Here is a 24001-nt window from a genome sequence, read left to right as displayed (position 1 = left end):
TGCTAACTGTAAGATACTCAGCATAGTGCCATGGAAGCAGAGGATCCACAAATACCATCAAATACTATCGTCACGATCATCTTATCATGGAGAACTTTTTGTTATCCTCTGCATAAATTGCATAGTCTGACTTGATACACACTTCTGCTAGTGGAGGAGTTTTTGGTGTAAAAATGTCAAAGTGACTACGGGAGCACAGTGGTCATAAAATACCTATTGCTGTGCAGGGTACTTTGCATCAATTTTTTTAGCTAATTTCCATGGGATTCCTATGAGCCTGCTGTGCTGTTACCTGCTTTTGGGAGATGCATGGGACTCAGAGACAGTACCAAGCCAGCTTCAAATCACATCACCCAGCACAGGCAGAACTAGAGTCCAACTCCATCACAACAACTTGAAAATTCACACTTAGGCTCTATGCAAAGAGAGTGCAAAGTTCTTCACCCACATAAAACACATATATGGAAATGTTTGCCTTGGGATCTTGTATCATCCCTACTCTTCCATGTTCTCTCACATACCACTAGAGATAAAAGTCTAGAAACTACATTTTTCCTTCTAACAGAGATCCAATTCCTTCTGCACTGATCAGAGAAACAGAGAGTCTGGAACGTGGAAAAAGAGCAGGAACTGATATCAATTCAGTGCTCAGAGAGCAGTGGCCCGTGGTCTTCAACAGACAACAGACATGTGACGTGATCAACAGTCCTAGGATCACCTTCTTCAAAGGTATAGTAGCTAAGATCCTCGGGGGTGGAGGGACCTCTGAAATTTTGGCATACTAGTGTTTCTGAGTACTAATGACATTTTCCTTAAGTCACTTTCAGAGGGCCCATTAGCTACTTTTGGATGGCTTGTTTTCCTCTTTGTTCTAAGAGACAATCATCTGTATTTGGCTTTTTTGTTTGTTTGTTTTGCTAAATATTTTCACAGACATTTCTATTGTTTACTTCTTATTTTAAAATAATACTACAAACACATAACCTAAAATTTACTATCTGCACTGGTCTTAACCACAGAGTTTCATAGTACTAACCATATTCACATTGTTGTACAACAAATTTCTGAAACTTTTTCATCTTACAAAACTAAAACTCTTATTTATTCACAATGGCTTGAAGGTATTTGTTACTCCAAAATTCAGATGTTAGGACTTAAACTACAACACGAGAGTACTAAAGGATGAGGTCTCTAGCAGGTTACTAAGTCATGAGGACAGAGTCCTCACAAAGAGGTTAGCAACCTTACAAAAGGGCTGGGAAGAACTAGGTGGGCCCTTATCATTCTTCCACCATGTGAGGATCTAACATTCACGGCATCATCCTAGAAGAAGAGACAGGACTGTCAACAGACACCCAGCCTGGCAGCACGCTGACAGTAGACTTTCTGGCATCCATAACCATGAAGTAATGAACTTCCGCTCTTTATGAATTAGCAGTTGTGTGTGTGTGTGTGTGTGTGTGTGTGTGTGTGTGTGTGTGTGTGTGATTTGTCATGGCAGCATCAGAGAACTAAGATAGAAATCAGTACTGACAAGAGGGGTGCTGCTATCATGGATACCTGAACACATGGATGCAGCTCCAAACCTGAGTAATGGGTACAGCCTGGACGACTTCAGATGTGAATAATAATAATAATAATAATAATAATAAACAGCTGACTGATGAGAACAGTAAGGATTCATTGTAGTGAAGGATGAGTTAGAAAGTTGGAGCTATAAAGAGAACACAAATCTTAGAATACAAGCCCTAGAGATAATCTAACTAGTCATGAACAGAATATTGACTGAAATGTGGATGGTGAAGGCAATTCTGGGTGTGCGGGGGTAGGGGGAGTATTTGGCACAGAAGTCAGGATGCCCCTGAGGATGCCTAGTTCAAGCTCCAGCTCCACTCGGGATTCCAGCTTTCTCCCAGTGCACATCTTGGGAAGCAGACAAGGATGGTTCAAGTACTTAGAACCCTGCCATCCACAATGGCTCCGGGATTTAGCCTGGTCCAAGCCCAAATGATGTGGGCATTTAGGGAGTGATTCAGTGGAGGTGAAAATCTGTCTCTCTCCTTCTGTCATTTTCAAAAATTATTTTTAAGAAAAAAATTGACGAAGCCTCTGATGAAAACAAGGAATGGGGTATCTGAGACCAGAGGGAAGGTCACCCTTGGTACACAGTGGCAAAGAAGTCAGATAAACTGTGCTTTGTGAGGAACCAGCATGTTTGGCAGAATACGTGGGCAAAGTGTTGAAGGTGCTACATGACTTATCTTGGCTACTTAGAATACAACACCAACACAGAAAGTAACTAAAAATGGAATGTATAACTCAAATTGAGCAAGAACTTACAGACTCAGAAAACTCTTAGCCTGGCCAGGTTACAAAGGTATGTTCATTAGAGAATACCAAAAGCATGTCTAGGTAAATATCCAACAAGGAGATCAATTATGAACATAAGGAAGCCACAAGACATTTTTAAGATTTTCAAGACTGTCACAGGTCTATTCTTCAAAGAAAAAGAGTGCCAGGGATCATGGGAGAAGTACAACCCCAAAAGGAAGGGCCTAAACTTCTAGGGCCTCAAAAACCACTCATGCTGATGGACCCATTACACTGAGAGATTTCAGCAGTTATGGCTTTAGAAAACTTGTGAAAACCTTTAAACATTATTTGAATTTTAGAACATACCAGGATTCATAAAGGGAAAAATATAATCTTGTTTTGTTCAAAGTTCCTACAAGCTGTATCACTGAATACAAATGATGCTTTCAACCCTGAGAAAGCGCATCTTGTGCTTTTTACTGAGGAAAGCAACATTTAGGAAAGAATTCTCAAATATATTAGCAAATTCCAGTGAAGTTTAGAAAAATAGTTGTCTTCTGGATATGAAATGTGATGGGTCAAGCATAGAGCAAAACTGGTCAAAACTGGTAGGTGATGAGGAGAAATAGGAAGACTTTTTTTTTAAATACAAGAGGATAATTTCTATCAATGAGCAAATGCCTTACTGATTGGTGGATGAGGGAAGCATTAATGCTGCTGAGGTGTGCACTAGCCACCTGTGCACTGTGGGGCAGCCTGGGAAGCAAGTTAGAGTCCTAAGCTCAGCTACAAGATTCATCATGCCGGGCAAGCCTGGGTTGCGAGGGATAGGCCATCGCTCAGATGCTGTCTACTGGCTCATGAAGACAAAGCTGCCTGTCATGGAACCAGCAGCAGCTCCGAGACCTGACAGACAGACAGATGGAGGGGCTAAGATCAGAGGATTCTTCACTGACATTTTAGTTTATAAATGTATCCATTAATTTATACATTGAAAATGCCTTCTTTTATCCATTATTCATGCATTACCAATCAAAGAATGTTAGAAATACAAGAGATTGATTCCTGATTTCCTGCCTAATGGTAAATCAGGTCCAGGGAGAGAAGGTGCACTGTCCCAGATGACACAGGAACTTAATGGCAGAGCAAGGATGGGGGCCAGGATGCTTACACCCATTTCACAAAATCATAAAGCACAGGGGGGAAAAAGCTTGACATCTCAGCTAAGTGGCAGACACCTGTCTCAGGACAAGCCCCCAAGTTCATTTCCCTACTCACCTGACAATGAATCAGACTACTAGAAAGACCTGGTGGTATAGACAGTGCTCATCACAATATCATCATATTATAATGGAGTGAGGTGGTGGACATGAAGGAGAGAGTGAGTGAAGGATGGAGGAAAGAAATGGAGAGAGAGAAAGCTCAAGAGACCTGAGGGATATTCAGCCTACTTCTGACAGGGGAAACAGTCCCAGAGGGTTGAGTCAGCCCAGGAAGACAGAGACAGAAAGGTGGAAACCCGGGGGATGCTGGTGTAAGCCCCTGCACTGGGACTGCTTTGGTGCAACTTCTGTTGCCACTGTGACTGTCTCTGCACCTAAGGGTCAGCTGCTCCATCTCAAATTACCCAACTATAAAATATGAAGATCACCATGACATCTAGGGGACATGGGGCTACTGTGAATTGGAAAAATATCATACAAGGTACATAAGAGCTTCATAAATGCTAGCTGTTGACATTATCAAAAGGAGAAACTCCTCCTGGTAGAAGTAAGATTGAAAGAAAAACCTAATCCTCTAGAATGGTACTGAACAACAGAAATATCCTCTACACATGTAATTTTATATTTCCTGGTAGCCACATTGAATTAGGTAAAACAGATTTGATTACTTTTAATAACATTTTATCTAACCCAAGATATCTCAAATGTAATCATTTTCAGTATGTAATCAACATAAAATTAATGATCAGAGGCTTGGTGTTCCTTTTTTATCATGCCTTTGCTATCTGGGGTATATTTCACATTTGCAGGATTAGTCACAATGCAAGCACTTGGCAGTCACCTGTGGGTAGTGGCCACCTGATTGGACACTGCAGGCTCAAAAGAGATTACAATACACTGGTGGGCTCCATGATATGAAGATGCATGAGTCCTATTTTTTTTTCACTAAATGAAGCAAAAGAAACTACAACATTTATACTCCACGGTTTTCTTTCCAAACCACATTGATAATAGATTTCAAATCTTCAAGTTAACCCTCTCAGTGAAAAGACAATTGTGCTTTGAAAAATCAAGGTCCTACCTTGCAGGACCACTGGCGCCTGGGACAGCAGAATAACCTGAACACGAGTCAGAGTAAAGCTCCCCAGCACACAGCTAGCATCATCGTGACCATGACAATTGCCTACATCACCTGTCCAGGGTATCCCAGGAGTAGCTCAAGTTAAAGTCAGGGTAGCATGAGGAGTCATGAGGGAAGCCATTCTCTGTTCTCCCACTAACTGAGTCTCTAATGAGTGGCTGTGTCTGCGATCCCTGCTTTTAAGAGCAACTACCCTGAACAACACACACGGGGCTCAGTGCATCTGCACAGAGGTAGACCTGAGGGACTTAGCTCAAGGTCAGTCCCCACTCATCAGAAGTTTAACACTCCTCTTGCCTTCCTCACAAAAGGCTTTCAAATCACTTTAATATATAAAATTCCAGGCATGTAAAAGAATGAATCAGTCAAATGTCTACTTACGGCCCTACCACATGGTTTCATCTTACATAGATATTAACAATTACCTGCTCAATAAAGGTCTGGCTGCCTAGGTTCAAATCCTACCTCCTCCACTTACTAAGTCTGTGAGTTTTCTGACTCTCTGCATCTGTTCCATCATCAGTAAATCAGAGACAATAGTAGTACCCTATTCGTTATGCTATTAAAGTAGGGGCTAGCATTGTGGCACAGGGAGTGAAGATACTGTTTCAGATGTCAGCAGCCCCTAGTGGAGTGTCAGTTAAGTCTAGGCTGCTCCAGCTGCTATCTGTCCAGATTCCTACTGATGTGCCTCAGAAAGCAGCAGAAAACAGGCCGCTGCTACCCTTGTGGCAGAGGAGGATGGAGGTCTAGCTTGCTGCATTTGCCTTCACCAGTCCTGGATGTTGCAGCCATTTGGGGAGTGAACCAGTGAATAGAAGATTTCTTTCTCTCTCTCTCTCTCTTGCTCCCTCTCTCTTTGACCATACCTTTCAAATAATCAAAATACATCCTTTCTAAGAACAAGGAAAACCCTTGTAGCAATGGCTATGAGCCTGTATATATACGCAGGTTAAAAAACAAAACAAACACTAATTTGGCAGAGTCCAAGTAAGTCTGCTCAGAGGTGCAGGTGTCTCAATCTCCTAGCCATGTAGCTCTGGCTTGGAGAACCATGCTGGGCCAGGATTCCTGCTGGGGATCCTAGCTCCTTGTTCACAACTGCTAAATGGTAGGCGAATCCTGGGCATGCAGGTGGCCAGAGTGACAAATGCATGGGTTGGTTTTGGAAGGGGGTGAACCGGGCAAAGCTAAGCAAACCTTAACTCCCGGGCAAGTATAGAAATCAGGCTGAAGCACAGGCCATGCTGGGCTAGGTTGTCACACCTACCGGTATGCATGAGCCAGGGATGGCAGCAGACTAAGCAGAGTCAGGTTGCAGCGCTCACCAGCAAGAGTTGAGATTGGCCACAGGACAGGTCAGACAGGCTGCAGTATCTAAAGGCAAAGGCCAAGCAGGAGACGCACTATGCCAAGCTGGGTCAGAGCAACCACTGAGATGTGCATGATCCATGGCTGGGAGCAGACCTGGTTGGGGAGTAAAGGGGACACCCTGGCTGGGATGTGGTTCCCAATGGTGAGTGCAAGGGCCAGAGTGGGTGCTGTAATCTGGTCTGGACAAGGCTGCAGTTTCCCTTGGCATAAGCGTGGACTGGATCTGAGGTGCACCAGACTGGGCTAGGACTCTAGCATCCACTGGTGCTCATGAGAACCAAGGTAGGTATAGGACAGACTGAGCTAATCTCTGACCCTGTTGAGCCATGTTTCAGCAGTGTCTGGGTATGGAACAGGCTTAGCTGGGCTGTACGACCTAACAGTAAACACTGGAATGGGTGAAGGCCAGTCAGGAAAGGCCACTGTTCCTGAAAGGACAGAAGTTGGACTAAATAGGTCTGGCCCATGGGCCCACCTGTAGGCATGAGATCTGGTATTGAGAGAGATTCAGATGGAGGAGATTGGGGGGTTGCTCTGTCAGGACACAATCCCTGCAAACAAGTACAAAAACCATAATAGGGAGCAGCCCAGACCAGGCCAGGTAATGGTACCCACTGGCATACATTTGGTGCAGGTCTGAGGCCAACCAGGCTGGGCCAGTTCATACCACCTATCGGTGAATCCGAGCACCAGAAAGGAGTGTGGGTCAGGTTGGGCCACAACACAAGCCAGTTCACATGGGGGCCAGGACTAGGGGCAGGCTGGGCTGGGCTAAGCCCAAAAGCGTGAGCTGGAATTGGGGGTGGGCCAGGCCAGGTGAGGCTACAGCATCCACTGGCAATTGCCAAGGTGAAGCAGGCCATGCGAGACTGAGTTGCAGCACACAACCAGCATACATGAGACCCGGGGAAGGGGTGGGGGACGAACCAGGTACAGGGGCTGCATGGGGCTCCCCAGCTGGATTGCTACTCCCACTAGTGAGCATGAATTAGAATGGGGGCAGACCAGGCAAGACAGGGCTACAATACCTGTTGGCCTCATGTGAGCTGGATCAGAGGAAAGTCAGGCTGGCTTTGACTGATCCTACTAGTGCATGCATAAACCACAGTGGGTATGGATTGGCTGGGCTTTGCTGCAGCATCAGCTGGCAGATACTGCCATGAGGGGAACACATTCTGTCAAGTTAAACTGCAGAACCACCTGAAAAGCACATGATCCGGAAGTAGGAGTGGGCTTAGTAGGGAAACAGCAGGCACCTCCCTCTTGGGTTGCCACTCCCACTGGTGAGACTGAGAGCCAGGACTGGGGCAGGTATGGCTAGACAGAGAGTGGCACCTGCCGACATGTGTGTGTGCTGGATAGTGAGGCTGGTTGGGTTGAAATAGGCTTCAATGCCCATTGACATGTATGAGAGCTGAATGGGAGGTAGGACAGATTGGACCTGTTTGCTGCACATACTGGCAAGTACAGGAACCAGAGCTAGGGGTCAGGCCTGGTAGGGATTATTGTGGGTTGCTCCGACTAGGCTGCAGCTCCCACTGATTTGCATGAAGGCCAGACTGTCGTGGGCAAGATTGGACTACATCAGTTTGTGTAGAAGACAGAGTTGGAGACAGAACTGACCTAGCAATTGCAACCACCAACATGTGCATTAGTTGAATAGGGTGACAGATATGCTGGACCCTGTATTGGCAAGCACACACAACAATTGGGTCTGGGATCACCTCAGATGAGGTTTCTTCTGGGATCCCCCCAACTGAACCACTGGACTCAGAACCCCAACCATGGAGAGAATTGCAGGTTCCATGGTCTGTCTGTGGATTTTATGTGTCAGAGCTAGGACTCCTCAGTGGCTTAGATGGAGCAGTATATCCAGTTGCACATGAAGGACACTGCAGTATATTGGATTCTGCAGAGGACACCTGGTTCCACAACAGACAGAGGACAGAACAAATTTATCAACTACCCCAGCCATGTGTTGACAATGAGTATCTGGACAAACGGACACTCTAAGGTGGACTATGTCAACCAGTGTGTTCTGGAGAGATTTCATCATGCTTGGAGTGGCGAGATCAGCAGTAACTCAGAACTGCTGAACTATCAAAACCTCTTGAGCAGGACCCTCAGAGCATGCCCCACATCAGGGACTCTGTGGTAGTGTCGGGTGGCTGTCCTCCAACCAGGTACAGAAGCACTTGGGAGGCTGAGTGTGGTTTTTACCCTTATCTTCCCTCTTTCCCCAGATACAGGAAGGGAAAAAAAAAACAGAGAAAATAGGAGAAATAATGGTCTCACCCAGCTTTCTGTAGCCCTTGACCAATATCACCCTAATTAACTATGTAAAAATCATCTAAATAAATAAATCTTAAAAAAACAGTAATTTACTGCTCATTGCCATAAATTATAGAATCCTTTTATTTGCTTTCTTCATATGCACCCCTGACTTCAGCGTCTTCCATCAGAAAGAGCTGACAGATACCAGTCAACACCACCTTTACTTCTGATGACACCATTTTGTACAGAATACTTAAGTAATTTTATTATTTAATCAAAATAAACCATCAGTTGAATGTGCATGTGAGGCCTGGTACAGACATCTTTTCTGTTTTGTCAGATGTACATTCCAGATTCCGTTTCTTCTCAAAGACATCGTTAGGACACTTGTTTATAACAACCACCAACACCCGTTGTTATCAGACCAGAGCCTGCAGAATAATTGCTAAATCTGTGTTCAATGACCTTGCCTTTCTTCCCCTACCAATTCTATGATCCCTGCAAACATCCCAAACCAGCATTGATTGGGGTCATTGCAGGTTAATGCAGTTTCCCTAATTAATTTTGTAGCCCCGAGTGCATGAGAAATCGCCCCATAATACCAAACGCTTTGTAAGAACTTTCAGAAGAGTTGTGATGAGACAAAGATCCTGCCTTTATATGGGAAATGGTGTAGTTTATGCCTTCTCTTTCCCCCACCATCGCAGGGATATTATTGAATGAACACAGTGCATCCATTCAGGAGAATATGATGTGGCCTTAGACTATGGACTGTGGTATGAAGAAAGATGGCTTCCATGGTCGCCAGGAGCCAGGGCCCTACTGATCTCCTGCCCTCCCAGGTGGTACCACAGAGAAGCTGGACAGAGCGGACCAGAACCAGAACTCCGAGAGCAAACCCCAAGTCCCCACAGGCCAGCTAGGGAGGCCCAGTGGGCCCAGTGTGTCATCTTTCTGTATCTGAGCATCTTCATCTGCAGCACACAAAGGACAGTAACTGTACCGGAGTACAGCGGTCAGGTTCAAACAACTTGATACATTTACAGTGTTCAGGTTAGGACTTGGAAAATAACAACCAACCAGAAATAATAATTCTCTATTTTTATCATTACTATTACCACACAGACGAAGGGACTTCAGAAAAATTCCAGGAAAATGGAATTTAAGAATTGTTTTGGCACAAAACAATTTGAAATCTGTGCAGTTTTTTTCCATAATGTGCACTTTTTATAACTTCTTCAAGATCCTTCGTAGGCACAGATCTCAAAATTTTCACATGAAGACAAACTCATGGTTCAGCTTTGCTTTCCTAGAACTTTCTGAGGAATTCTCATATCTATTTATCCACACTCTCTCACTTGTTTGCTCTCTCTGCTGCATACATCCTTGTCAGGAGTGATACTTGGACAACCCGAGAAAGTGGAGAGCGCTCACATGTACAAACTCAGTATTTTTTAAGAACAAACACATACTATTTTATTATTAAAGAAGGCAGAAAAACACATCAGCTCAACAGCAGCTAAATGAGAACTTAAGAGTTAGTAATTTTAAACTAATCAATAATGACAGGAGGAATTGTGAGGGACACAGAAGCTATAGATAGTCCTAGTGCCACATGAGTGCCAAAGACGGCACAGCCTGCATTGGCTCCTGCTGAAATCAGTCATCTCTACCACTCACAGTTCAAACAAAAATCTAGTCCATACATATAGTCCTGTGCCACACCAGCAACGGGATTCAAGCCATGGAGCAACTCACCGCACTGGTGGAGAGTGAGAAAAAAATCTGTTGTGATGAGCAGAGCACTTTAGGAAGGTCTCCTGAGAGAGGTGGCAACTTTACAGACTTCTGATGTAGGTAGAAGAGGTCAGACGTATGCTCCAGCCAGAGGGTCAGCTCCAATACAAAGATGTGACAGCATGACCCACAGAGTTTGTGGTCTAAAAAAGAGACCATATGGCCATCTTTCCCCCGAATATGACTGTCCTGGAAGAATACTGGGAAGCTCAACATGAACAGGGAGTGAGGCTCAAAAAACAAGCCAAGTAAAGCAGCACTGGGCACCAACAAGCAAGAAGTCCAAACTCTCTACTGTGCCGGCACCAGACAACACCACTGACATGAAACATCCCGACTCACAAGGCTCCAGCTGCTGGATCTGCATATGAGCAGCCCTGCGCACGAGGGTCCAGCCAGCTGCCTCCAGGTCACTTGTCCAGCCATCTCCAAAAGTGCTAGCGGTAAATACCTGGCACCTTCGATTTCAGGGAGTTCCACACACTCCATCAAGACGGAGACCATGGAGATTTCCGAAATGAGGAGGCTGGGTTGTAGGTCTACCTCTCAACATTAAAGCTCTTCTCGTGCAATGACACAGAAAGTGAAAGAGAATGAGAAACGACAGAAGATGCTAGGTTTGAAGACAGATGGCAGGGGTCATGTCATGAGAAGCTTCAATTACTAAGAAGAGTGATTCGTTTAGCAAAAACGGACAATGCCCTACTAAGTCTTCAAAGGTTGTTTACAGAGGCAAATAAATGTGTCCTTGCTCAACAGGAGAATGTGCCGATCACCAACAAGCTGGCTCCTCATGCACGTTGCACTCTAGAGCCCAGACTGCCTTGAAAACTGATGTCCACCTGATTGGCCCACGCTTGGACCATTCTGGCAGATTCTGTTTCAAACACAGTTCAGAAGGTCTTCACCCAGCAGCTAAGAACTATGCAGCCGCACTCACCATCTCCTAACTGGTATTCAGGGCTTCAGAATTCACAAGCCATTTTCCCAATCATCATCTCACAGGCAAATTTCCATGATTACACCTTTGACATATGCCTAAGACTCCTCCTCAATGTCCCCAAAATAAATGCAACCATTCTATTATACACCGAGAAGACAAACACATAAAAATAGAACAGCAAATCTGATAACGCATATTAGAGATAATAGCAGAGACAGATGTATGAAAATACTGCAATGTGATTTAGGAATGACTTCTGGAAGGAACTTAAATACGCAACAATGCACGGTGCTTAAATAAATCCTACAACAGTGCTGAAATGAAAAGCTATGAAGCCTTTAAAAACATGCTTTTGAGAAATATTTAATGACACAGGAAAATGCTTTTAAAAAGCATTAAGTAGAAAAAATAGTTGTATTTATAGGAGTCTGTGCACATACGACTTCCATTCTGTTCTTTATAGCTATTTCCATTGTGCAGTCTCTACAATGAATGTGCATTATTTATACCATCACAAATCCTAACATTGAATAACAATAACTTTTAAAGATGTCTAATTTGTGACAGCATCATGTATACAGGATATCTAGAGATCTCTGGCCTGGATTTCAAGCCTGGATCCCATGCCATACAACACTCACACAACCTTAAACCAGTCACTACAATTCTCAGACTCTCAGCTGTGGCTTTTCTTCTAACTGCTTGTTGAATTGTTTATTGAGTGAAGGGTTAAGCTTGTGATTCTAAATTGAAAACATGTCATTGTAAAAATTAAAAGTAACTTAAGACAATAATTAGAAGGCAGGGTGCAAAGTACCATTATGTTCTTCAAACTGCATATGTGAAACACATGGAATGTGTTCCTTTTATAGAAGTAAAAAAAAAAAGTTTATAACTAAGTAAATAAACAGAAGCAATGATACCTTTGAACACATTGGAGGAAATGTTGTAACAGGAAGATGCCTAATGCAATGAACATAGTAAGCTCCAATCCCTTACAAGTGTGTGTGTTGGGAGAGGGGAGTTCTTCCCAATGACACTCCGGTATTTATTACATCATTCGTGAGCCTTACAAAATTCTCCACTTAAAAATCAAGCTGAATGGGCCCAGCACGATAGCACAGTGGTTAAAGTCCTTGCCTTGAATGAGCCTGGGATCCCGTATGGGCGCCGGTTTTAATCCCAGCAGCTCCATTTCCCATCCAGCTCCCTGCTTGTGGCCTGGGAATGCAGTAGAGGATGGCCCAAAGCCTTGGGACCCTGCACCCATGTGGGAGACCTGGAAGAGGCTCCTGGCTCTTGGCTTCGGATCGGCTCAGCTCCAATCGTTGTGGCCGCTTCGGGAGTAAATCATCAACTAGAAGATCTTCCTCTCTGTCTCTCTTCCTCTCTGTATATCTGACTTTCCAATAAAAATAAATAAATCTTAAAACAAAAAAATCAGCCTGAAATGGATTCACTGAAATTTGAGTCCTGCCTGTGGCTGCCCCCTTAGCAGAGCCAGATCAAATAATTTTGTGGGCCTAACACAGCCTATGAACTACATGGTCCCCATGTGTGCCTTAGAAGAAAGCAAACACTCCAAAACATCCAGCACTCTCATTTGAGTTTTCACATGAATGAGGTCATCTAGGAAACCAGGCAGGAAGGAAGTCAGGGCCGTGATGTATGATTGACTTGGTTTGATTTTCTGTGGTGGCCATAACAAATTACCACAAACCAGATGATAGAAATGAGGGTTTTCATGGCATGGAGACCAGGAATCCACAATTACGCTATTGGCAAAGCCCTGATTCCTTCAAAGTGTAGGGGGAAAGAGTCCTGCTCTGGTCTAGCTTCTGGGATCTGCTGGCAATCCTTGACATCCCTTGGCTTACAGCCACTGCCCTCCAGTCTCTGGCTCCAATCCTCATGTAGCCCTTCTTCCCCCATCTCTGAGACACTAAATTAGGAACTAGTATGACCACTGCAACATCCTCTTAAATTGATTCCATACCTAAGCACCCTATTTAAAAATAAGGTCATATGCACAGGTACCAGGGGTTAAAACTTCACCTATTGTTTGAGGGGATATATCTCAACCCACACCAGATTTCAGCTCTCTTTCTAGAAACATCTGAATTGGAGCCAAGCAGGAATATACAAACATGGCCCTTGTGGCCTGAAGGAGAACCCAGGAGTCAATGTCTGCCTCCCTGGCAGGCTGGCTGGATGAGGTATCTTTAATGGCATAAATTTCTACCAGTATGCTCATCTGGTCTTCTTCCCCTCCCATCAGGCAACCACCCAGCTGCTTTGTATTTCTCTGCAGCACAGAGAGCAGCAGCTGCCAAAGGTAGGGCCATCTTCCCTCTCTTCCCTTGTTGTTATGGACACTACACCTGGTGAAGAGATGATGCTCTAGATCCGGGAGGGATGAGGTCCAGAGGGAATGGACCGTGGAGGGCTAAGGACAGAGGGACACAGTTCTCCATCCCGAGAAAAGCACAAAGATAGGTCTGATACCCCACACTGCTCTGTGTGGGGTCCCTGAGGAGGAGCAGCTCCACAAGGAATACCAACTGGTGTACCTGGGTGGCTGGTCCTGGGACAGTTGCTCTCTGTGGGAAAAGAGCAGCAGAGTCACATGACTGAATGGACCACAGGAAAGCAGAAGCGGGTTTCTCAAAGAGAACCCCAATATTCTGCTTAAGTACTCAGAAAATGTATAGATACAAAGGGGAGAAAACCCCTCAAGGACTATCATGTAGTGTGGCAACTTCCTGGGGTCTCAGCATCAGCCTGAAGTTGAGGTAATAAGGATAGATAGTGTATCATGCTAGACCTATGCTGGTGTATCACGCTAGACCTCTGCCTGCAAAACTGGCATCCAACCTGGGTGCTGAATTCTCTCTTAGCTGCTGCACTATCGATCCAGCTCCCTGCTTAACAGCCTGCGAAAACAACAGAAGATGGCTCAAGTACTTGGGGTGCTTGTACCTATGCAGTAGACCTGGAAGAAGCTCCCGGTGCCAAGCTTCAACAGGCCTAGCTCTGGCTATTGCAACCATTTGAGGAATGAACCACTGGACGGAAGATTTTATCTATCTATCTATCTATCTTTATAACTCTAATTTTTAAGTAGAATAAATTTATTAAAAAGATATGAAATATGTGATGTCCACAAGCAGAACAAAAAAGAGGGAGATGGCCTGAACCCCAAACCCCAATAATTTGCTTTAACCCCTGTAAAAGGATACTCACAGCACCTGCACCTCCATCAAGCCCCTAAGAGAACATTTCTTAGTGATGTGTGGACACTCATGCCAGGCAGGGCTCGGAGCACATGGTAGACACGTTAGCTCCATGGATAGGCATGAGTCCTGGAGAGGAGTAGCAAAATTCGCTTTCCTCTCTGTCAGCCCCAGTGAAGAAGAGGTGTAAGGAAGGAGGCAGAATCCCTAATGCTCACCTGCTGTGTAGGGATGAGGATGAGTATGACAAGGTGTGTAGCTTTCAAATCACATAGCTGAGCTGTGGGAGGTGCCCAAGCACCAGAAAGCCTTGCTGAGCAGGTGTAGGCCCAGAGTTGTGCACTCCTTAGAGATCTGCCTTGAGAGGAAGCTTGGGAAGCACCGGCCTTGAAGGTGGGAAAACATCCTATGACAGACTTGGCCTTACAAGCCCGGGGACTGCACAAAGCTGAGAGGAACACAGAGGAACTAACACTGGCTGAGCCCTATTCCAGCCTGACAGTTCAGTGACACAGGCATCTCTACACCCTGTCTGTGTGTTAAAGATGAGAAGCTTGAGGCCCCAACAATATGCAGCCATGTGAGGGCCTGGAGTAAGCTGACTCGTAAATATAACAATGATTAAAAGAAGAAAGACTTCAAACATAAGGAAAAGACTCTGCAAGGGAAAACAATGAGAAGGTCCTTTAGTACACAGATGAAGGAAGAGATGGTGGGAGAGAATTGTGCAAGCTGAGACCTGAAAAATAAGCCAAGTGAAACAAGAAGAAAGCAAGTCCAGAGAAGGAACAGCATGTGAAAGGGTCCTGGGACAGGAATGAATCTGAACCTGTAAGAACTGGGAGCAGACTAGCATGTCTGAAGCATTTTTAGAGAGAAAACAAAAGGCTCAGAGAAGTCACGAGATCATGAAAACCATGTGCAGGAATTCAGATTCTATCCTGTGTGCCAGTAAAGGCTACCCGAGGCATTAAGTGACAAAAATGACAAGTTCTGATTGACTTAGGCCATGGCTGGTACAGAGCCCATCACAAGGAAGGTGATGGGTAAGAGGCTGCGGAGCATGTAAACAGATTCAGATTTCCAAAAAGCTGGAAACCGCTAAATCACAGAAGCAAAGGTAAGACTTCAGCCTTTGCCATGTGAAGAACAAACAGCTTTGCCTAATCCAAAACCACTTTCATGCCTCTCTGCGCATGAGGCGCACAGAGCCACTGAAATCCACAGGCACATCACGACAGAATCACTTTTGTGATCATTATCAAATGCCTCTATTTAGAAAAGCTCAGAAGATTGTATTAGCACACTCCAATATTTATGAAACGACTCGCTGTCATAATGAGGGGCTGAGGAAATGAAGATTAGAAGGAAGCGCTGCATCTCTGGGGAGAAAATGTGGCACAGGGGAGAACGGCAATTGCTGATTTTCCCATCTGTAAAATGGGAGAGACAGAAGCAACGATAAAAGGCCGTGATCATGTAAAAGAGGGAAGGAAGGTCTTGCCAAAGTTTGTTATCACTTCTTCATTTAACAAAGGCATGATAAGAACTATGTGAATACATCCAAGAGAATAGGATTTGATGCTTACTCTGCACAGACCCTGTATTAGGTACTGCAGACCACACTGTTATCAGGATGGTCATGGTCCCTTTTCAGGTAGGACTTCTTACCTCGAGGGTCAAATGTATAACCAAGGATGAAGACCAGCTCAATGTCTGTTGCTGAGGAGTAGACTGTTACAAGGTATCTGGCTCAGACTGAATCGGCTGGAGGATGTGGAATAAGGAGCAGAAGCAGAGGTGTCTCCGGCAGGAGAGAAGCAGAGCACCCCAGCCCCTGAAAGGAGTCAGCATGACTCCATGGGGGAAATGGAGCATGATGGGGCTTAACATTTAGGTGGGGTTGTCTTGGGGCGTCAGCAGGGCTCAGTTATTTTTCTCAGAGCAAAAGGGAGCCTGAGAACTCGTACGCAGGATTTAAGACAAAATAAATAAATAAATAAATAAAAAGGAAGAAGTAACTGAGCAGGCCCATATTCTGGAACAGTTCCTGGCTTCTGTGTGGAGGATGCATTCATGTCCATGCAGTAAGGGAAGGAGCACCTTAAGGAGTTTTCCAGTTACCCAGGAAGTACTAACAACATTCTGTATTCGCAAGATTCAAGCAGTCCTTGGGAAATCAAATGACAGAACAAGGTGACAAAACAGAAAAAAGGTTAAGAAGAAAGAGAGGGAAGAGTGCCGGCCCTGGTCATCTGAGTAAGTGCCAGTGAGATGACATGTCCTGTTCCAGAACCTGGAGCACTTGTGAGTGAGTAGACAGGGAAGAGGGAATGGGTTGCCCAAGACTTCAATTCTGGACATGTTTAGTTTGAAGAATTTACAAGACCCTACAAGATTTCAGGTAAGCTAAAGTTGAGCAGGAAAAAAAAATATGTGTGCACGCACACATACACACACAAATACATATACACACTAAATGATCTATATTTATTCTGCTAATATCTAATATGTTCAGGCAGTGTAGAGCAGATGTGCTTCAATTAACACAGGTGTCTGGAATTCTGAGTCCATCATCTAAATCAGGATATGTTGAGTGAAAAGGCAGCATTCTTAAACATTACCATGGATCCACAGACATGGAAACTTGCCCACACAGTCCGACCAAAGACCACATGTGGCTGTTGGAGACCATCCTCATGAAAAGATTTATCAGATTTTCAGTGCTCAATTTTGCACCACAGCACAGCTTTATTATGCTCAAGTGCTGTATCAACACTCAGCAAATGTTTATGCAAGTTCTACCTTGAAAAGGAACAGTAAGAGGCCAGCCAGTGCAGTGGCTGCTTGTGTGGGGACCAAAGTCAAAGTCGATGAGAACACATCCTCACTTCTCTGAGCATCTTCTCTGGCTTAGTGGCATCTTACAAAACCTCCTCTCCAGAGGTAGCCACGAAGACAGGGCAGTGGACAGTGACTTGTGCAGGCTCAAGTTCAGAAGAGATGTTAGGCTGAAAGTGTCCATTTTGTATCCCTAGTATACAGGTACCACAAGGCCAAGCAGTGACTAAGCCATCCATGGAAACAGTAGAGTCTAAACCTGAAGAACTCCAGCACATAGGATCCAGTCGATTGGGGAGACAGAGAAGGGGCAGTGGGAGGGGTTGGTACAAATCCAACAATGTGTGGGGTAAAGGGTGCCCCTGATCACGGGGCACATGTGGGAAATGGCTTCCCTTCTCCAAAACTAACACTCTTGGCACCTGTTTTAGGGAGAATATTGTCCTGGGATGTGTTCTGAACGTTGACTGAGCTGCAGTCCTTCCTGCTTGTCACCAAATAAGAACCATCAAGACTCGCCTTGCTCAGGCATACTACACTCTAAACGTGTGGCACTCCAACTAGATCCTCTCAAATCCTCTGAGCGTACCTCATGCAGATTGCCGGCAAGCATTTATGATAAGTCCTTAGCAAAGGATAAGTCTGGTACTCAGATGTCAGGATACTGACTTTACAAATACTATTCAGAAACAAAAGTTTTTCTGTGTCTAAATAACATGCATCTATGAGGCTTGAAAGAAAACTAATGACTTCAGATTCCTCAGCAGCTCTTACTTTCACTAAAACCCTACTGCCCCCAGGGTCCCAAGCAAAACCCCATAATGCTCAAATTGTAGCAAAACTTCAGAATCATAAATGTAAAAGAAATGTAAAAAGTACATGAATCCAGGTGACACAGGACTCCTGTCGCATAATGATGTCTTGCTTGAACACTTTTAAGAATGCAGAACTCGCTGCCTGAAGGATTATCCACTTCATTCCCACACAGTTGAGTCTATAAGGAACTTCCTCCCCTTAGCAGTCACAGTGAAAAGCTAACCATTCCCATCCATAACCATCCCAAACATGATAGCTACATACCTGTGGGCACTGCTGGGTCCAGCATTGGTTTCTCCCAAGTGTTAATCTGCTCCCAGGTGAACCCATTGGTCCCCAGGGCCACACTATAACCACAGTTGCTGTAGTGCTCATCAAAGGAACAGCCACCTGCAGACAAAGAGATATGGATAAATACATTCCTGTGTCTGAGCTTCGCCTCGTTACCAACGTCTCATTGGCTCTTCATTTACAGCTTTGAATTTTAAACTCTGGAGAGGATTCAACAACGAAAGCAGGCAAATTGGATTTGGATATTTGCTTTGGTGCTCTTAAGAATGGCACTGGGGTATGTAGGCTCCCTTTTTTAAAAAGTTAATAAGGCTAGTTACATTGATTTCCAACTTCTTCCTTGGAAAGTAAACAGCAATGTCTCCTTGTAAGGAAGAAATATTAATGCCCAGGCATGCCTCTGTAATTGCTTCCTGCAACCTGGAGAGAGATGCTTTGAGGCAGCAGGGAGAGCAACAGGCAAACTCCACTCACATCCCAGTTGGCAAATCTGTGTGACCCGGGGACTTGGATGCCCCGGGTTCCTCATCTGTGCTGTAGACAGAAATAGTCACCTTCTGAAAATGCCACAGGATTAAGTGAAAACAACCATGAAAAGTTAACTGCGCTCAGTGCTCATTCCCTTTCCAACAAAAAACAAACAAAAAACAGTCTGAAAAATCATTTGAAGTCGATGCAGTGTTGAAAGCCCCTCCCTCAAATCATCCACCAGTCAGCAATCCATTACATGCATATGATTTTTTTCAAATGAAACTGTTTTCTAAATATTTTTCATTTATTTGAGAAGCAAACATAGAGACAAACAAAGCTTCCATCTGCTATTTCACTTCCCTAAAATGTATACAAAAGCTCTCTGATTGGGTCAGCGACTCAATCTAGCTCTCACATTGGGAAATGAACCAGAAGATGGAAGCTCTTACTGTCTCTCTGAGTAAATCTGATCTGCCTTTCCAATAAAAATAAATCAATCTTTAAAAAGAACATACAGTTGGGAAGGGGAGAAATAAAGCTCCAATTAGAGAACTTGATCTCTGCAGAGAAACAGCAATTCGCTATATTTTGGAGGGTAAAGAGGAAGAAAAGGCAGAGAAACGAATGGGGCATAGTGCAGGAAGACAGCATCTCCGCTGAACCTACAGGGGGCACCCTGTGCCCCCGCTGGCTGGCCAGGCCCTGGCACCACAGCGTCCAGAATGTCTTTCCACTACCCTCTATCTCCATCTCTCTGACATTCAAAGAACTCACTGCAACTGCCTCTGCAACCTTTAAACCCCAGGTGTTACATCACACACACAATCATATCTGCAAGGAACTTAGCATTTGTTTGAGGTGGGATTTTTCTGACTCTTTTATTTAAAAATATTTCAAATAATACAGCCCACCACCAAGAAGAGTCATGAGTATACACAGGTTTAATGATGTCTAATGTTTTCCATAGTCACTTCATATGCAAGCATTATATGCAGGTACACAAACATCTTTTTTTTTTAAGCAGAGGTGTTGTTACATAATGTGGAATTCACAGCAATGATCATGAAGTGAAGAAACAAGGAAATATTACTGTGTAAGGGAAATGATTCTGTGACGACTGTAGGAACAAATATCTACATACAAAATAAAATGGCATACACGTAGTTTTTGCACTACATGTGTGTGGGGGTGTACATTTTAAAAACTACATAAATTTCCACATAAGAAAATGTACATGAAATTTTTCTTTCTTTGGCCTATTTCACTTAGCATAATGATCTCCAGTTCTATTTTCTTGAAAATGTCAGAATTCCATTCTGCTTTATGACAAAAATTGTCCATCATGCAAATATACACCATGTTTTCTTGATCCACTCATTATGATGGCCATCTAGTATGAACCCATAACTCTGCTATATGAATCGGAATACCGTAAGCATCAGAGTTCATATATCCCTTTCATATGCTGGCTCTGTGTGCTTTGGATATATGCCTGGCAGTGGGATAGCTGAGTCACGTGGTATATCTATTTTTAGTTTTTGGAGGACTCTCCATATTGCTTTTCATAATGGCCATATAATTTGCATTTCTATCAACAGACTATTGGTGTTCCCTTTTCTCTACATGCTTGCCAGCATTTGTTATTTTTTCGACTTTTGGAAACCAGCCATTCTAACTGGAACGAGTTATACTTTCTTGTAATTATTTAATTTACTTGAATTTTTACAATAGCTAGCAATACCGAGTATTTCTGCATGTGACTGCTGGTCATTTGTACTTCTTTCAAAAATTACTATTTAGCTCATTTGCCTATTTCTTAAATGGATTAACTTGCTGGTGTTGAGTTTCTTGACCTCCTGATATGATTTGCATATTAATCCTTTATCAGCTGCATAGTTTGAAACTGTTTTCTACTCTATTTACACCCTTGATCCAATTGGGATTTATTTTTGTGGTGTGTAAAATAGGGGGTCTTGTTTCAAACTTCTGCATTTTAGAAATCCAATTTTCTCAGCACCACCTCTGAAGGGTCTGTCCTTTCCCCAGGGAATGTTTTTTAGCACTCTTGTCAAAGAAGAGTTGGGTGTAAATGCATGAATTTAATTCTGGGACTTCTACTCTGTCCCATTTTGCTCCTTCGAAAATGATGCTTATGTCCTAACTCCCAAGGTGATGGTATTAGGAGATGAGGCTTTTGGGAAGTGATTCTGACATAGAGTAAGAATCTTCATTACTGGGATTAAGGTCCCCAAAAGATCCTTCCACAATGGTAAAGACACCAGGAGGCACCGTCAAAGAACCAGGAAGTGGACCCCCACATACAATGAACTAGCTAATGCCTTGGTCTACTTCCAACCACCAGAACTACTAGAGACACATTTCTGCTACTTAGCTACAGTGTTTTCTCACAGGAGCCTAAGTAGACTAAGACAATGCCCAGGCACATTCTGCACAATACACAGGAGCCATGCTGGGTGCCTCCTATGCCTACAATTCCTTGTAACATCACACCACCTTGCCAACAGCTGCAAAAGGACAAATCCCTTCTTGGCACTGAAGACCCCGGAGGGAGGTCCTGCTGATAGACGTGGTAGAGGCCATGCTGAAGACAACAAAAGAGTCTGTGATGTCAAATCTATCTCCACATTTCTTTTTTAGCTGTATATGGAAGCCCAGAAGTGTTGGCCCTTACTAAGTAATGTGGAATAAATGTCTGTGCCTCACCAGAATTCCTATGCTGAAAGCCAATCCCCAACACAATGCAGCTAATAGTGGAGACCTGTAGGGGTGGTTATGTCATCAGGTCAATGCCCTCAGCAGCACCTTGACCAATGGCATCAACACCCTTATAAAAATGGGCCTAGGAAACTTGTTCCTATTTCCTGTCATGTGAGAACACATGGAAGACACTGGTTATGATGAGTGGGTCCTCAATAGACATTGAATCTACAGGTTCCTTAACCATGAATTTCCCAGCTAAAAGTCATGAAGAAAGTACAAAAAACAAAAAAAAGCCTATGATTATGCAGCAGTACTACTGTAAATATAGCTTTACCAAATCTTGCTTTATATCTTTGTCAAACATAGCATTAAGGTAGCTTTCTGCATCTATGATTTTTTTAAATTATTGTATATGAGTAAAATGACATTTCTTCATTTGATTACTGTTCATAGCCCTTGGCTATATTTTTGCTTATCTATAATTTTTACCTTGTTGCCTGTTGAACTCTTTATTCAGTAGAACACTGAGCTTTGACAATTAAAAAAGACTTTGACTACAACATAAAAATATATTATCTCTGGGACCAGCGCTGCGGTATATTTGGTTAAGTTGTCATCTGTTAGCATCTCTTGAGAGATTCAGATTTAGTTTCTTCTACTTTGCTTCCCAACCAGTTCTCTGTCGATGTGCTTAGAAAGCAGTGAAAGGCAGCCTGAGTGCGTAGGACCATGCCCTCGTCTGGGAGAACTAGACAAGGTTTCAGATTCCAGGCTTTGGCCTGGCAGAGCTCCGGCTACTGAGGCCATTTGAGCAGTGAGTCAGCTGATGAAAGAGTATCTATCTATCTATCCATCCATCCAGCCAGCCAGCCAGCCACCCATCCATCTCTCCCTCATTCTGTATCTCAGCCTTTCAAATAAATGACTCTTTAGAAAAATACTCATCTTATGTCAAAATAAAAGAACTACAGTGTAAAGCAAAAACAGAAGATAAATTAATGCATAGGAGGGTGGAACCTGTTAGGAGTGTGTGATAACAAGCTGCTCTGCACCACAAAGTAGCTGAAACTGGAGGGGAGGAGATCATAGACAAATGGAGACAGAGTTCCAAAAATACAACGAAAAGCAGAAACTTACAAAATATACTGGCCAAGGAAAAATTCCCTGGGATCTGCTTGATTTCACTTATTAATTCACCACTTCAGTAACTATTCGAGCACTTATCATAAATCGGGAGAGTAATCATTGACCCTGACTATGATGATTTAGTAAGTCACGCTGACAGTGAACAAGTAAACTCACAGATAACAGAGTATGTTACTGCCTGAGCATGTCCTGTAACAGTTCTCTACCCTGTGCTGCCATGTTACCCCCACTGCACCCAACCTCCCAAAGACTGTTGGCCACACCCCACAGCCATGATTTACTCATTACCTTCTGAGGAATGGAGTGAAAAAGGGCAATGACTGTAGAGACTGACAAAGGTTTACAAGCAAGCATGGAAGTTCAAGATGTAGAGGAAAGATCAAGAACAGCTGACAGGGAGACTTCATCTCAGCTATGCTGAAGAAAGAAGATACTCAATAAACAAGGAAAGAGGCAGCCAACCAGCTTCCACCTGAAGACAATCTTCACAATGGTTGCAAACTGTTGTGGTACACAACGGAGGTCAATGTCAATAGATGCTGTACAGAAACCAAGCTCTACTTGAGTAACAGAATGCCTATTGCAGTCAACCTGTCCTTCCAAACCTCAGATCTGACACTTTTACCTAGCAAGCTTCTCCCCTCTCCCCTACATTGCCTATCCGACAAATTATAGATTATCATCCTAGACTCATGTCACTCAATTACCCTTCCTATCTGTCCCAAATATGAAAACACTACCCACTCCACTTAATGGAAAGGAAAGCAAAACTAGCCAACAACAACAAAAAGCAGCAACAAGAACAGCAGCAGCAATTCTAACTGGTTCACAGGTGCCAACTGCCTCTGCCTGCATAACCTTAACCTCAGTGGAGCATATCCTGTGGGAGACAAATGAATCAGGTCAATGCCATTGACACTAGGTCCTCATATGCTAGAATTGATAAGCAAGGAGAACCTGTTCTTATGAAGAGTTGACAGAGAATCCAACGCTGAGATCAGCATCCAGAAGTAAGGAAGAAAACGAGGGAAGGACGTGTGGCCAAGACAACGTGTATGGCAAACTGTTTTGTTCTTTGATTTAGGGCACACAAGAATGTTCCTGGATCAACTTGCATCTCAGGGACTATGTTGTAAAACCTGGAAATGGGTCACAGAGTGAGCCACCATTCTAGAACTGGTTAATACAAAGAAACCCTTACAAATAATCCTTCTGACCGTCCCTTGCTGTGGGTGAGATCTTCAAAGCTATTGCTGGGGATGGTGACATCCAAGAAAGAAGTTTAGGACACTCATTGGAGGAAAGCCCCCAAGAGAGTCCCCTGGCCAGTAACACTAGACCAGCATCCAAATTCCAGGAGCCAAAGAGGAATGTTTCTTTGTCCTGTATCACTGAGACCTTTGCATCTTACCTCAAC

General features: G+C 43.8%; 1 protein-coding gene across 3 annotated transcripts in view; it reads right to left on the bottom strand.

Moving 5' to 3' along the window:
• Positions 1–24001, bottom strand: part of PTPRT (protein tyrosine phosphatase receptor type T) — a 918862-nt gene that overhangs the window by 640467 nt on the left and 254394 nt on the right. For all 3 annotated transcript variants that reach the window (XM_040981459.1, XM_040981457.1, XM_040981458.1), the window contains exon 2: positions 18220–18345. In XM_040981459.1, the coding sequence (XP_040837393.1) occupies positions 18220–18345 (126 nt within the window). The remainder of the gene's footprint in view (positions 1–18219; positions 18346–24001) is intronic.

This window comes from Ochotona curzoniae, unplaced genomic scaffold (genome assembly GCF_017591425.1).
Source record: "Ochotona curzoniae isolate NIBS_2020 unplaced genomic scaffold, NIBS_Ocur_1.0 contig_3520, whole genome shotgun sequence".
NCBI classification, from domain to species: Eukaryota; Metazoa; Chordata; class Mammalia; order Lagomorpha; family Ochotonidae; genus Ochotona; species Ochotona curzoniae.
This window is presented reverse-complemented; position numbering and strand designations above follow the sequence as displayed.